The 16463-nt window shown below is 44.3% G+C and overlaps 1 protein-coding gene across 1 annotated transcript in view; it reads left to right on the forward strand.

Moving 5' to 3' along the window:
• The window catches only part of FBLN2 (fibulin 2), a 669658-nt gene that overhangs the window by 512571 nt on the left and 140624 nt on the right, over positions 1-16463 (forward strand). The window contains exons 7-8 of the mRNA XM_078661453.1: positions 8744-8869; positions 11159-11260. Of these exons, the coding sequence (XP_078517579.1) occupies positions 8744-8869; positions 11159-11260 (228 nt within the window). The remainder of the gene's footprint in view (positions 1-8743; positions 8870-11158; positions 11261-16463) is intronic.

Raw genomic sequence — 16463 nt, forward strand, 5'->3', positions numbered from 1 at the left:
GTACAGGCCATAGCATCTTGCTAACCCCTCGTTCCCAACTAGCCCCCTAACTGGCTAATGATATTTTTGAGATTTGTGTAATATTTACAATGTCTCCTTGTAAAAAGGTAGGGCCGAATTCGACGAAGAACCCTTCAGTATTTGCCCGGCGTTAGCCGCCTCTCATACCATTTGAGATTACCAAACAAAGAGGCAGGCGCTGGAGACAGAGGCAGGAAACAGGAGTTTATTCCGACGGAGCAGAACACGTCAAATCAGACAACAGGGTATCTTCTCGAGGTGCTCTAACCGCATCTCTGAGGCCTGGCCTCTTATACACAGGTTTATGGCTTTATTACATACACTGCATCCGTAATGTTTCTTTGAAGGACAGAAAAGACATCCTCGGAATCCCCGGTCCAGGCCCGTTCCCACACACATCTACAGTAGAGTTCCCACCCCGATCTCAGCATGTGGTGGTTATCGCGCAGCTGGACATTCCGCTGGGAACGGGGATGTGTGTGATCAGTCGGATCTTCGGGGTGCGAAAGCATTGATTAATCCCCGCTGCTTTGATGTGAGGCGAGGTCCTACTGTCCTACTGTAGGGGGCAATAAACTGCATCTGTTGGGCTAGGTGATGGCCTGGGATCAGGCCGGACAATCGGGCAGGGAGGAAGAGGTTATCAAAAGGGCCTGTTCTTTGAATGAGATGAAAGAGCGAGGGGGTTCAGCACGGGATGTGGCTCGGAGACAGGGTCGCGTTAGAGGTGCGTTTATGGCCCAAGCAGGAGAGACCGGGGGCTGTCGGGGCACGGGGGAATGCTTGCGAGGCCGGGGAGTGAGGGGGAGAGACGCGCAGGCTAGTGGCAGTGGGCAGTGAGGCCACGACACACAAAATGGCTGCCACTTACGTGCATGATGGGGTCTAAAAGGGACAAGATGGCGTGGCCACTGTTTCACGTTTCACGATTCTCACTTTACTTTCAACAGTGGCTGTGGTGAACATGAATGAACGCCGCTTATATATACCTAATTTTAGTCATTTTCCACAGTCCCCAGTTTTTATCATAAGTTAGTTCATTCCTGTTCATGTCACAGGTGAGGATGTACAAGCTGACGTTAGTTATACAATTCGCTTTGGTAGCCCATATGCATTACAGGCAGATGGAAATAATTCCGCTATCAATGCAGACAGAATCGTACATAACCATATGTAGTCAATGTGATGGGCGGGGAGACAGTGCATACAAAATTACATTAGCTGCGTCATACGTTAGACCTTGGAGGCGGGGACATTACATTGAACGATGTAGGAGATTCGTTCGAATACAAACATGATGTCATACAAAAATGTTCTGGCAGGATAAGGGCTATTATCACTTGAGGTCTGGACTCCATGGGGGTCAAAACTAGACAGCATGTTCATGTGCATAACTGGTGTTCTACAATCATCAAGATACAGAGTTAACGCCTTCTTAGTTATCCATGTACAGTTGAAAGTGACTGATGTAAGGTTTCGAAAGCTCAATTGGGTGATAATCAATACAAAGCGGTTGGGAGAGGAATTCGACTTAATACAAGGGACAGTCAAGGGGTGGCAATGTTCAAAAAAAGGGTTCGTCTTTCCAGTGTCTTATTACAGCGAGCCATCACTGGTAGGCTCTCATTGTTTTTCTTCTTTCGTTGTCACTGTTGAGCACCGGCGGTGGAGCTATGCGTCCAGCTCGGATTCAGATTTCGCGTTGCAGGGTGTGGCCACTCTTTGCTCTCGGACCACAGTCATGTTTGTCCTGTTGCCTAACTAATCTACCATAGGTACTTTAGTCGGGGTACCCGTATTCCATCTTTTGTGCTGTGTTTCTTCTTTAAGTCAAGTTCAAAAACTCCATATGGAAAAAGGGGTGATGGGGGCGTGCTTTGGGAGGCCGAGGGAAAAGAGGGTGGAGTGGGATCAGGTCTGAAACGGACCAAGGAGGGCGGAAATTTCAAGCAAGTGGGCCCATCAATCGGGCACAATGGGCTGGGACTTTCGGCACGAGCTCATCAACATGCAGGGGCTTCTGGACAGCCCTTCTTTCCTTCACTTTCCACGTTGAGAATGGTGCCTTGTCCCGCAACCCTTTGCTCTGTGGCTCCACCTTGGTCGAGGTCATAGATATTCCCCGATCTGCAGCCAGGCTGTGCGTCAAGTCCGGCCCATCTCCTCCGACGACCGCACGTTATCTTTAAATGAGTACAAAAAAACAAGTCTTAAAGAACTGGCAGGGGAAGATGTTTACACACTTTAATTTCTCTCCCAACCCCAAGTAGTTGGGGAAACGTTTATTGGTCACGATAGGGTGGATGCTTAGTAACCCTTACATCGGTGTATGCTGTTAACTCATGCATCATGGCTGTGGTGCAGGTCTGCAAGTATCTTTCTATTTTCAAACATCATGTCAGTCTGGTGTTTATTCCTGTTATATTCGCGAGCATGGCAAGAAGTCTGATATCCAACAATTACATGGTTTATCGAATTCAAAACCGGCTCCTCCAGTAGAGACTTGTGTTTTTCTAAAACAAATCCTGTTGAGCTATATTTTTCTTCAAGGTCTGCTAATTCATAAAAAATGTGAAGTGCTTATTATCATGGGCTTACAGCTACCTTTTCCAGGGAAGGACATACTTTAAGCATTTTTTTCTCTTTTCTGACAGCAACGGCTAACTTTTATCAGTTTTTGGACGATTTATCTTTAAAAACAAGGTCATCAGCTACAGTCTTTAAGATTTTCTGGGACGGCTGGTTACAGAACTGGGACCATTCTGGAAAAACGGGGACGTTTCGGACATTCTACTTTTGTGCAATGGGCGGTGGTAATCCAAATGATGAGGGTGGTGTTACTAAAGCACTAAAACAAAAGCCACTGACATATAGTTCCCTTTTAAGGGTCAGATTAGGGGACATTAGTCGTCTTACCTGTCCTTTCTTTCTCAGCCAATTAAGTTCCATCATTTTACAGAAAGGAGAGGTAGTAATATGGCAAAATACGATCGTTTTGTTTCTGTCAATTTGTTCAAACACTGTCGTGTCTAAAGCCAATTATACCTGTGCCGGCGAGGTACAGTGTCGTCATTTATTCAAAAGGGAGCAAGGGAGCCCTCAGAGGGAGAGAGCGTCGTGTGCACCAAATAGGCTATTAGTACACGTACAACATAAAGAGAGAGAGAGAGAGAAACGTGTATAATAATAGGTTATTCAGTGCACACACATATAGAACAGTACGGGTCGGTTTCACGTATAAAACACAAGCTGAGGGAAAACATAAATTCATAGTTTATGTACACACAAATACCAGATAGGGTGCGACAGTACATACATCAAGTACGGAAACCTAAGACAGAACACAGAGCTATTTTGGGCAAAAGGACTTTGTCATGTATGTTGCGTATTCTCAGTATTCTTTTTAATTCATTTTGGGGATCGAGCTCTTTGTTCTCCTTCCTTCCTAATAGTAGACAATTTTTGTCGGTAACCTCGCTTCGAAAAATACTTACTCCTTTTTAATTGGTCGGACACTAGTCCAGTCGCGCTTATACTCACGGTGGGGTCTTCCAACATCTAGCAAATGATGATCCAAGCTGAGGTAAAGGAGGGGTGTCAGTCGGACGTGCGATGGTACAATTCTGACTTTTCTATGAGGGTGGAAGAAGAAGGTGTAAATCTAAAAAAATAACAATATCCCTAATATCTGGGCTGAGGGGGATTCTGGATGAACCCCAAACAGGGGTACTCTTAACTTTTCTTATTTAGTCAGCACATAAATTAACTCACTGGTACGCATTATTTTGGGTGTACATTTGGGATATCGGTTTGGGTTGGGTTCGTCGTACTAAAATAAGCCTTCAAGTTTCTGGTGTAGGCCACTCTCCCATTCGCTAGCTCCAGAGAGAGTCGTTCCTAAGTAAGGAAAGTGCTATATTGTTATTCGTCTTTCACATGCAGGTACCATGTTCGGGCTTAATTTTCCTATCCCATTAACCGTTCGACCAACGCCTCAATCATACAAAAAGCATTCTTTTATTGACCCAGACGTGCGCCACACATACGCATTCATACCGTACAAATCAGGGCCCATGCGCACATTCATACCATTCAATTTTTCACGCTCCCAGAGATAGCTCCTACATATAATGTACCGTCTCACAGAGCTAGCCTATTTTCCTCGCGTGGAACATGGTGCGGTTTTAGGTCTTCTCCATACTTCAGCTGAAATTCCGATGTAACCTGCAAAAAGGAAAAAAAAAGAGGGGGGGAGGCAGCGTTCAAAGCACATCAGCGCGCATAAACACGAAAATGTTTTTACCTACCACGTACTTGACGTATCTCTCTGGGATGCAGTCCCTTATGTCTCGGCATTGAAGCCCAGAGGAACTGGTAGTGCGGCAAAGATAACCAATGGTAGTCTGTTCATTACATAGATCGCCCGAGGGCAGTAGTACAGACCGCGTGTAGGAGATGGTCAAAAGCCAGGGGTATTCAGTATAAGGTGGGGGGGTGACGGATTCATGTTTTCATTTGAGGAAAAGAAAAGGTTTACGGTGGTATAGGGTCGTTCCTGTTCGCAGAGCATGGTATTTAAAAAAAAAACAACCCTATCAATCTAACTGACTGTTACGATGCTAGTTTCATATATTTTTCTTTTAAAACCTTGATTGTAAAAATGTCAGCATTCAAATACGGGCCTCCAACCATACAGGCCGGCCACGGGGCAGACGGGAAACGCATGAGGTAAGGAGAGATTACACTGTAGTATAGGAGTACGTAACGAGCAAGCCATTTAATTGAAAAAAAACTAAACGTGACAAACGGTTGCAGGATCAGTGAAGGTTGATTTTATAATTAAAAGTATAACAGGATCAGTTACAATAAAATCGTTCATACGCATACCATGGGCGAGTATCATGAGTAACATTACTTCGGAGCTTTTAATAATACAATAATCAATAGTAAAAAAAAACGACATCAATAGGGTTGTCCGCATGTCCAGTCAGTACACTTCCCCGCCCGCCATGTGCACAAAGATCGCATACATCCCCCATAACATCAAGGCTTGAGCAACTAGAACGTCATAAGGAGTTGCAAGTCCCGCCCATACTGGCGCCATTTTGGTCGAGGCTAGGCGGGTCCAGAGTATAGTTCGAATGCCTCCAATAACTAGCGGCCGGACCAGAATCCCTTTCGGCAGTTCAAGAAAATTCCGTTAACGCCAGCAGAAGGGACAGGCGGCATGAACCGCGACTTAAAGGCGAGGAAGGCAAAATCTTCCCTACCGGGTCACGCTGAGGTCCCACCGGAACTGATCGAGTTGGCAGTCTACAGTGTCTCTTAGTAATTCGGACAAAGGCTGGTGTCAACATGAGAGCGCCACCATCTTGTGACAACGTTGTGGCCACTCCGGAGAGCGGGACAGCAGGCGTATCCCTCCACAGATGCGTGGAATCAGTCTTTCCTACGGCACCAGATGTGGATAAGGCGGCGGTCGCCCGGGGCAGCGGCATATCCATGGGGGATAGTCGAGCAACAGTGGCGGTTGCCCCCACCGGAAGTCCGCGGGAGTCGAGGGCCAACGACTCTCGTAGAATCTTTAAAACTGAGAGGACGTCTTCAAGAGTGGGGCTCATGCCCGAGCAGGCAAGCATCCGAGTTCCATGGTAGCCCAGAGCCATCCTAGCGGACCAGGCCCAAATCCGGGGTGCCGGCCGCCATCTTGAGAGCCCCTCCCGCAGCTGCCCTTCACCACAGCCGCCGGAGCGGGTCCCCCGGCCAGTCAACCGCGGGGGCTCGTTGAGTGGAACGCTAATGGCAGTCTTAGTGCGGGAGAGGAACCTCCACCTGGGGGGGGGGCGGGGGAGAGGGGACCGTCTGTGCCGTCTCTCCGCGGGCGCCCCACGCCATCTCCTGGCGTAGATATACAAGATGGCTGGACCAGGCAACAAAGGGGGGAGCCATCAGCAAGGCATCCCCCGCACACGACTTGCTGGACATCACCTCTGGACGATCCGGGGACGGGTCTCGGCGCGTTGGGTTGCCTCCGGCCTATTTGCACAACGGTCCTCCACCCCAGGCCGCCACCGACGCTACCTCGCCGGCTGATGGCTTTTGTAGACTTTCTATAGCCCAAAGCCAACTAAAAAGTAGCCCAAAGTAGCCCAACATTGCTACTTTAAGGAAGGAGGGACAGGAACAGCGTCAAGCAGACAGCGAATGTATTGGGATTGTTGTTGCAGCCGGCTGCCATGTAAATAGTTGTATAATAAAACGTTTTAACATTTACTTTGCTGGAGTGTTGTATATATTTATAATATTTGCATAGGGTTTGTCGTTATTTGGGCGGGGTGGGGGGCGGAGCCGAGCTGTCTTGCGGCCATCATGGCGTCGAGCTCGGCTCTTCTCACTAGTTTCATATTTCTCATGAGGGGTTGTTCCTAATGTTTCTATTTTAGCGGGGTCAAAAAGATCCCATCAGTGGCCTACTGATTTTGCTCGATTCCTTTTGTTTTCCCTAACGATTTTTATGTTATAGTTTGCTAGCACGATACAGCGGCTAATCCGTATTTTTATATATATGTCCTTTTTATTAGGGGTGTCCTCCAGTGGAGCCGGATGATCGACCTCTAATAACGGTCCGGGCTGAACCAACTACTGAACAATGGGGAGAAGATAGGCATGACGGGTTACAAGGGGGACAAAAGTCTGCACTACCTATCCTTCACTACTTTGCGGAGACTAGGCAGAATATTTCTATTCTACAGTATTCGCAAATAGGGAATACCCAAAGAGAGAACTAATTCCAAACAGTCAATGTTCGGACAAACAATCAATCAAATGAGGGATAAAAATAGGCACGACGGATTACAATGGGGGCAAAAGCCTGCGTTACCTATCCTTCACTATCTGCAAAGACTAAACAGAGTATTGCGACTCTGTGCTTGTTTGCAAATAGAGAATGATCCAAAGAGAACCAATTCCAAAACAGTAAATGCTTGGATAACAATCAATCAAATGGAGAGGGAAGCAGGCACGACGGATTACAATGGGGGCAAAGGCCTGCGTTACCTACCCTTCACTATCTGCAAAGACTAAACAGAGTATTGCGACTCTGTGCTTGTTTGCAAATAGAGAATCTCTCAGAAACAATCAAATGAGTAATACTAGTATTTTCAAACAATCAAACAATCAATTCGCAATTTGTCGTGTTACAGGACCTTACCCGGACCGCATGGACAGTTTCTCGTCTTCCGCTTCCAGCACCTGATCATCCTCTATTCTCCGTAATTGCTGTGGCACTACTGATGGTTCCCAGTCAGGACCGTAGATCACTCGAGAGAGGTCTGCTCGGAACCAGTGAAGTTCGGATGATCGGCTGCCAGACGAGGGTCTATCGGGCAGGTGCACTTCCCGATCGTTGCAGTCGTTCACTCTGTCGTTGGGACCTCTCCCACTGGATCCACGTGTCGCTGATGGGCCCCACGTTTGGGACGCCAATTGTGAAAATGTAGGGCCGAATTTGACCAAGAACCCTTCAGTATTTGCCCGGCGTTAGCCGCCTCTCATACCATTCGAGATTACCAAACAAAGAGGCAGGCGCTGGAGACAGAAGGCAGGAAACAGGAGTTTATTCCGACGGAGCAGAACACATCAAATCAGACAACAGGGTGTCTTCTCGAGGTGCTCTAACCGCATCTCTGAGGCCTGGCCTCTTATACACAGGTTTATGGCTTTATTACATACACTGCATCCGTAATGTTTCTTTGAAGGACAGAAAAGACATCCTCGGAATCCCCGGTCCAGGCCCGTTCCCACACACATCTACAGTAGAGTTCCCACCCCGATCTCAGCATGTGGTGGTTATCGCGCAGCTGGACATTCCGCTGGGAACGGGGATGTGTGTGATCAGTCGGATCTTCGGGGTGTGAAAGCATTGATTAATCCCCGCTCCTTTGATGTGAGGCGAGGTCCTACTGTAGGGGGCAATAAACTGCATCTGTTGGGCTAGGTGATGGCCTGGGATCAGGCCGGACAATCGGGCAGGGAGGAAGAGGTTATCAAAAGGGCCTGTTCTTTGAATGAGATGAAAGAGCGAGGGGGTTCAGCACGGGATGTGGCTCGGAGACAGGGTCGCGTTAGAGGTGCGTTTATGGCCCAAGCAGGAGAGACCGGGGGCTGTCGGGGCGCGGGGGAATGCTTGCGGGGCCGGGGAGTGAGGGGGAGAGACGCGCAGGCTAGTGGCAGTGGGCAGAGAGGTCACGACACACAAAATGGCTGCCACTTACGTGCATGATGGGGCCTAAAAGGGACAAGATGGCGTGGCCACTGTTTCACGATTCTCTCTTTACTTTCAACAGTGGCTGTGGTGAGCATGAATGAACGCCGCTTATATATACCTAATTTTAGTCATTTTCCACATCCTCTCAACACAACTATGTCTTACTATCTTTCCCTGTCTCAATTATCGCAACTGTGACAATTGGTAAAACTAGGAAACAGGATACTAAACAGTTAATGTGTCACAAAAAAGAGAACATTTACATTCCATATGTGCACTATGTTGGAACATCCACCTTTAAAAACTGACACTGGACAAAGCAACATTCTAGTGCTGCAATTCGACTGGCAATCAAAATCACAATCAACCTTTTAATAAAGCATTATTTAAGTATGCATTTGCAATTAATACATATTCATGTCTGCTTAATAAATCAATATTCATGTGTATTTGCAGAAAATGATGATTTTGACGAGAATGCAGTGTTATTACCCAATACCCCTGCTCCAGAACTTCTACAAGAAAATGCATTTGAGCTGGCAACCATTGCAGCTCCCCTGTTGCAAGAAGATCAATGCATAGGTATGCCTTTTTTATTAAATGTAATTTTATTATTTGAATAAGCATAACTATGTTTTTCAGTTATATATTTTGTATGTAGCATTCATATATTATTGAAGACCTTTGGCCCCAGATGTGATGTGTCTCTGCTATAGCAGACTACCTCCACTATGTGCCAGCTCCACGTAAGGCAATGGTGTGCCATTGTGCCCCTCGTGTGATACGATCATAGTCTTACAACATGATGCCTTTGGTACATACCGGTCTTGATGCCTAAATCATCAATCAATAGTTGTGTTATGCTAGATGCTCCGCATGATGGTGTAGCTAGAACATTAGTAGTAGACCTGGAGTTACAAATACCTAAGGTACAGGGATTTAGAAATATCTAGGGTGCGGGGAAAATCCAGCCCAATATGAGTTGGAAACCTGAAGGGCTACAAAGAAATCAGTATTCCCAAGTCCAATTTTCTAGTGGTTGATCACGTTGAGTTAGATTTACACCCCAAACTTCAAGGAGCTATAGGTGGAACCATTACAGGCCCCATCAGAATTTAAAGGCGATTTGTGATCAGAGCATATATATTTCAATGTATTATTTTCTCAGTGATCCCCATTCTTATGCCATCTGGCTATTTTTAGACTAGCTTCAGCACCCAGAATCTGCCTACAGGAATTACATCTTGGAGAAGTGTGGCTCAATGGTTAGAGCAGGCAGACCTTGATGCAGAGCTCTGGCCAGGGACCAGGGTTCGATTCCCGCCTCGGCGGGTCTCCGGCTCATTAATTCCCCTGACTGGATATTCTCGCCTCAGTGCCTGTTCTGATCATGGGTCCCACGCTGCAACTCTGGGCAATAGCTTGCTTAGTCTCCACAACGGCCCCGAAAGCGCTGGGATGCCTGGCTGCACCTGGGTGGTGCCCAGGAGTGGACATTTCCCAGGAAAGCCAGGAAGGGTTCCTAAGCGGTATACGGACAGCGCCGGGACACCTCCGGTGGAGGTAGCTGTGCGCTTTACAAATTCCGACATTTGACATTTACATTTAACCATTTTTAGACCCTGATTACATATGTGGTACACCCAGAATCAGAAGCGTCTAAAATCACACTTCCTAACACATGTCTTCAAATGCATGTTGCGCATACAGAGACACACGGCACGATGTGGAAGGATGCCATTCTTCTTATGTAAAAGGATATGCAGATTCACTATGGACCCATATTATTTTATTACACGTTTGAGGCTTCTTATTCTGGGTATATGCTTGTTGTTTTACCAGGTCTAGACCTCCACTCTAACACCTACGTAAACCTCCCTGATAACTTACTCAAAACACTTTCCCACCTAATGGGAATGATACTAAATGCTTGGGTCTTTTTTAAAATTTTAAAACAGCTACTTGTTTGAAATGTGAAGTTAACTACTCTTGTAGGGCCATCCCTTGAACACTTTAGTAGATAGTTATAAACACTCCATTACTTGCGTGTGAACTTACTACCTAGATTACACAAAGGCGAATTTTAAATACACAGAGGTGATGCACACAGCCATGATAATTCAATTCCCCTTTTGATGTTTCATTTTGTACACAGCTGAACATTTTTTAAGTTAATGTTGTGGTGCCCTTACTATATTTTGTGGAAGCATTTGTGGGCACTGAGTTGATTCCCAGTACACACAGCCATTCACACAGGCTGATGTATGCAATTGCAATGTTCAATCTACTGCCATGTCACATATTTTCTTTTTAAACTCTGGCATGTTAGGCATAAAATGGTGATGAATGGGAAATTATGCATTGCCCACACTGGTGGGGGTATCTCAGTGCATTGTTTATATCCAAGCAATTTGTGGCAAATCCTCTGTATTTCTCCTAGCCCTTATGAAGTCATTGAGTCATTTGACGAAACATGTTGTGGCTGGGCTGGAACCTAAGCTTGTGAATTAAAGCTTGGAGTAAAGCTGGACTGGAGGCTAATCTTATGAATGGACGTTTGGAACAGAAAATAATTTGGGTTTTCTGAAATTGTCTTTTAATTTAGAATTATTGAGATACTGGATCTTGGTGTGTGAGCATATTCCATCAGATTTACTCAGGCCTTACATTCTTCGTACATGCCGCTATACAGAAAAGGAGGGGGTATTTTTGGCAGCATAAACTGCCAGACAAAACGTTCACCAAAAAGCAAGTGATAGACATCACTTCATAGCATTTCATCTATTTCTTTTTGGGAGCGTTAACTGTGCAGGTATTTGTGTATTATGTTGCATCGTAAGTATTCATTCTTCAAATATGTATTCCAAATAGATAATGGACCCTGCCAACAATTGTGCAACACTATTGAAGAAAAGGCTGTGTGTTCCTGCTTTCCTGGTTATACTTTAATGACTAATGGTGCTTCATGTGAAGGTAAGTCCAGCATAAACTTTTAACTAAATCACAAAACACATTACGTTGAAATTTTATAAAAAAAAACAAGCATTGGCAAAGCCAAGAGGTCTGGCATTGGCCTCCAGCCTTTTGACTTTGGCAGTTCTTGTTTTTTTTCAATCATGGCTTTTGCAAAACATTATTGTTGGGGAAGTGGTCAGGCCTTCATCAATCTAAAAAAACACAGAGTAAAAGAAAAAATATGTTTTTGGTCCAAAAAGGCACATCTTACCATAGTAGTCCCTGGAACCAAAAGGGAACTACTTTCTGTGTTGATGTGAATTCATAAAATGGCTCAAGTGGTTTGAAGAAAAATGTGGTTGACACAACAGCAGACTTATAGATGATGTCTAGCTGAAATTCCCTATACATAACTATGCTACACACATAATTTTAGAACAATCAAAAGGTCAAACTAACATCCAATGTACTAAAAGTCACTCAATTTTGTGTTGGCTGTCAGGCTCCTACATTACCTATTTTTTTTGGTCCTATTTTAGTAAGCATTTATTACAAATAGAGAGGGATGAAAAGATAGATACATAGAGAGGCTTGCAAAAACAGAGAGGCTCACAAAAACAGAGGTAGTGTATAGATAGATAGGCAGGCAGGCAGGCAGATAGACTTACATATATAAATTTAAAGAAAGAGTGATAGACTAGCAAAGATAGATAAATAGATCAATAGATAGACCGCACTGCACAAATTCAAATACTAATACAATAGTTAAATAGCTATGTAAGTCCGACATACAAGAGCACTGAAATCAAACTAGAAAGACATACAAGCCGAAATACAGACTAAATTGTTTTAAAAGAATACCTGTAGTCCTCAATTTGAATAATTACAGGAGGGCAGTTATAAATGTGTGTTATTGCGCGTATTTTAAAAAAGAGAATAAACTTTATAAAGAATAGATTCCAATGGACACAATCTGGTATACTCGGAAATAGCAGCAATCAGATAAACAACAAATTCAGCTTCAAAAGGATTTACAACGTCATTGACAGGAGACAGGAACTGATAAAGCTGGAATTTGTCGCATGCTTTGAAGAGCTGGTAGAAAGTCCTGCTATCACATTAGGCTCTAAACGCAAAGGCAATACTAATTTAATAATTTAGTACAAACAAAAACAATGGTACTGGTGGAACCAACATTTTGTGTGGATTTGCTCTTCATGAAAGAGCAAAATACATTCACTCAACGTTAAGTTAGCCTGAGGCTGAAGTAGGCTGACTCACTGCGCCATGCTGTATGCTTTGGTGGGTGTACACAAAATGTGAATGACACAAAAACAGACCAATGGATGAAGAGAGCTGGTTGAAAGCCCCTTGAAGTAAGCATATTATACATATATATTTTATGAAATCAAAATGTCTTGGCAAACACCAGACCTAAGAATCAACCCAAATGTTTTTTAACATATCATCACATTTTACTACACGATAAAGAAAATCTTTGACAGTCACCATATCCCTATCCACCAGTATCTGCTCAAAAGTCGCAGCCATTTTATTTCAATTACTCATCATCCAAAAGATATTTGCTGGCATCACATTAATCACTGAAGACACGATTACCAACACCTTAGTCTTCAGAAAGCTGGAATTCTGGAACATCCTCTTTATTGGCCTCCCACAGAACTCATTTGCCTGTATTAAAAGTCTTCAATTTTGCTTTTATCACCCTGTTGGACTTTTTAGATTCTCTCTTACTTCACCTCCGACTGTTTAGCTTTTAGTCGACATAGGTGCCCTGCACACAATCCTCACAATGGTTGTATCCTTAGTGTTGAGCTTTTATCTACAGAACGAGATCTGGTTGAAATTTTCATCATGCGAGTAAGATCTTGCGTAATCCTAGCTTTTCACGTTCGGCATATGTTGTGTAGTTTTCCCCTTTCTGGCCATTTTCACCCACAGGAGCCTGATTTCAGCAGAATATGTCTCACATGAATTGTGAAACTTACATGTGCCATGGCCCAAAGACATTTTCTACTCTAATTAGTCTGTAGGTGTCTCAAGTGATTTTTTAAGACAAGCTATAAACTCATGTGCACTTTTCTTTCAGGCAACTGTTGAAATTAATTTGGTGAAAAAGAGCAATTTTTATGAAATTTCCCCTCTCTTGTTAACCCAACACCTTCTCATAACCCCCCAAAAATTGTATTACACTTCTGAAACTATGTCATTTGTACACCGGCCAACTAACACTGGAAATTCCACAAATCTGTTTATCTGAAAATCTATCCCCATCCATCTTCAAGGAGCCATTTATTCCCATGTGAATATCCCATTTTCCCCTAAGCTATTGAGAATAAAAATCTAGTAGCACTGGTGGCAACCGGAATCTTACACTGATACCTCGAATGATATGCAAATGTTGTATCAATTGCCTTTTGATCTCAATAGTCCCACTTGCCTGATCCTATTCTCTTCATCCAAGCAATCAAGAACAGTTTTGCTAAGGAGCAAACTACAGCTAATGCCATATGTCAAGGGTAGGGGGATGGTACCTGATGCCCTCCTCAACCCAAGTAGACAATTGCATACACACGTCCATAGTATTCTCGTTTTCATACAGCAACTTTGCATAGGCATTCAGAGTGTAATCACCTTTAGACAAATCTACATGCACCCCACGAATTAGGAAGGAGCGCTGGGGTGGTAGATCCTTTGTGGTGAGAGTAGCTAGACTCTGGAATTACTTGCCACCCACTTTAAGGCAAATGGACTTAGAATGCTTATTTAGGAAAGCAGTCAAGACTTAGCTTTTGAACCAAGATTGATTCTGTAGGGGAATTTGATTCTTGATTCTGCCCTTGTCCTTTTATTGTGCTGTTGCTTTGTTGTTTTAGCGCCGGGACACCTCCATCGGGCGGTAACTGTTTTGTGCTTTATAAATAGCTGTATTATTATTATTATTATTAACAAGCGACTAGATTGGTCTAGTAAGCCTCTATCGGATCCTAATGTACCCTCTTTTGAGGCAACAGTGGTAGGTGTGGATGTCCCATGTACCCCTACTCCCTGTACCACAGCTTTGTGTGCATTTATAATGGACTCAGTAATGACCACAGCTATCACTATGATTACTCCTGCAATCAGTGTACCTATAATACATTTGTGCCTAAGATTCGAATTTCCAGACTCCATTTTCAAAGTGGCTCGGATTGTAGCTTTAAGAGAATTTAGACACATAGTCTCTTTTCTATGCCTCTTATGTGCTAGCAACAAAGCCTTTGAAGAACTTCATTTTGGATCCAAAATTCTCACCACAGTCTTTGGCACAATATTTACACAGCTTGGAAGACTTCCTTAACCCTCTTTCGTCTTCTAAATGGAAAATCCCTAAATGTACTCTTCTTCCACTCAGACCTAGGTTATCTTCTTTCAAGCAAAGTTTTTATTTAAAGTTCAATTTGCATTCCTTATGAGGTCAGAGCCAATCTCATCGATGACTAGCTGTAACAGTTCAGCTCTAAATAGTGCAAAATCCTGAGGAGGTGGCTGATTTCTAAAGTTCTGGAATTCGATGTCTTCCAAGATCAGAGTACATAAACCACTCAACCTTGGTGGATAAGGCACAGTCAATGACAAGATTGCATTAGCCTCTGTTCCAGGAACTCTCAGCAGGATCTCAACAATCAGTATCAAAGTCCTGAATCTCGCTCTCCCCGGCATTGGTAGCTATATAAGTCCACTCGGGAGAGGAGTATGTCTGACATGGCACTCTTGTTCTCCTTGATCTCTTCACACTTCCTTGAGCTTGTTCAGACTCACTCAAGTGATTCACTTATCGGTTGCACGTTCTTTCTCAAATGCACGTCTCAAGTTTCTTCTTTTCTGTCTCACAGGCCACAGCTCATTTGTGACCTTTTTCTACCTTGACTGCACATGACCAATTTCCACACCGGTCTCTTCTGCTGAGTCAGACTCTATACCACTCACAATGCTACCGTCTTCCTTCAAGGTCTATACCTGGGTCTTGTGCGGCTTGACCCCCCTCAGCTCGACCTAGCGGTTTTCCAGCCTCTTCAGTAACCCCCACAGCTTGGCTGGCTCTCTCTGGTGACCTTGTGATCACAGCTGGAATAAGTTCTGGGAGAGGAGCTGTTTCATCAGAGGACTCTGAGACTCGTTGGGTATGTGAAGCGTATATCCATTTCAGCACTCCTCCACACTTCACAGCGATATTCATCACCAATATCACCTGGTGTGGTCCATGCCACCATGAGTCAAGACAGTTCTTCCTTATGTGCTTTTAGACCAGCACCCAATCTCTGGGGCTCAGGTCATGACAGAGGTCTTTCGATGTCGGTGCAGTTGTGGATCCAACCTGGTGAGACACAAAACGAATCACATCAGCCAATCCTTTGCAGTAGTCAAGGATCAAGTCATCTGTGATGTTTATCAAAGCTGTAGACGGCACTGCAGATAAGCGCATCACCATTCCCATGAGGATCTCTTGCAGAGATAGCCCAGTTCTCCTATCAGTAATGCTGTGCAAGCTCATTAGGACCAAGGGCAAGGCATCGGGGCATTTCAAATATGTTGAAGCACACACTTTTGCCAGCCTTGCCTTTAGCTTCCTTTGATCTGCTCCACAAGGCCTGATGGCTCTGGCCTGTAACTACAATGCAGTCTCTGATCCATATTCAAGGCAGTACATACCAGCTTCATGATTTCGCTGTGGAAATGAGTTCCTCTATCCGACTACAATGTAGTTGGAAATCCGAAGCGTGGTATAAGCTCCAGCAATAAAAACTTTGCTACTGTGAGGCTGTCACACCTTCTAATTGGGTAAGCTTCCCCCCACCGAGAAAAGATGCACACAACAACCAAAATGTATCTCAATCCATTACGATAAATTCCAACTGGATCCGATTGAAAGGACTGCCCGATCTCACAATGTGGCTCAAAGCAAGAATGGTTTTCTTCTCAGCATTCATTGGTTGGCGTGCAACACACCAATGACACAGTTCCTCTGCAATCAAACTGAATCTCGGATTAAAACAAGTCTGCCTGAGCAATCTCACTATTGCATATCTCCCTATGTGAGCTGTTCCATGAATCTGCCTTGTCATTGGATTCAGCAATCAATTCGGTAACACTACCATACAATCAGTTGAAATGCAAATGTCATCTTCTCCCTTCTCACAGCATACTCGAATCCAACTCG

This window comes from Lissotriton helveticus, chromosome 9 (genome assembly GCF_964261635.1).
Source record: "Lissotriton helveticus chromosome 9, aLisHel1.1, whole genome shotgun sequence".
In the NCBI taxonomy this organism is placed as follows: domain Eukaryota; kingdom Metazoa; phylum Chordata; class Amphibia; order Caudata; family Salamandridae; genus Lissotriton; species Lissotriton helveticus.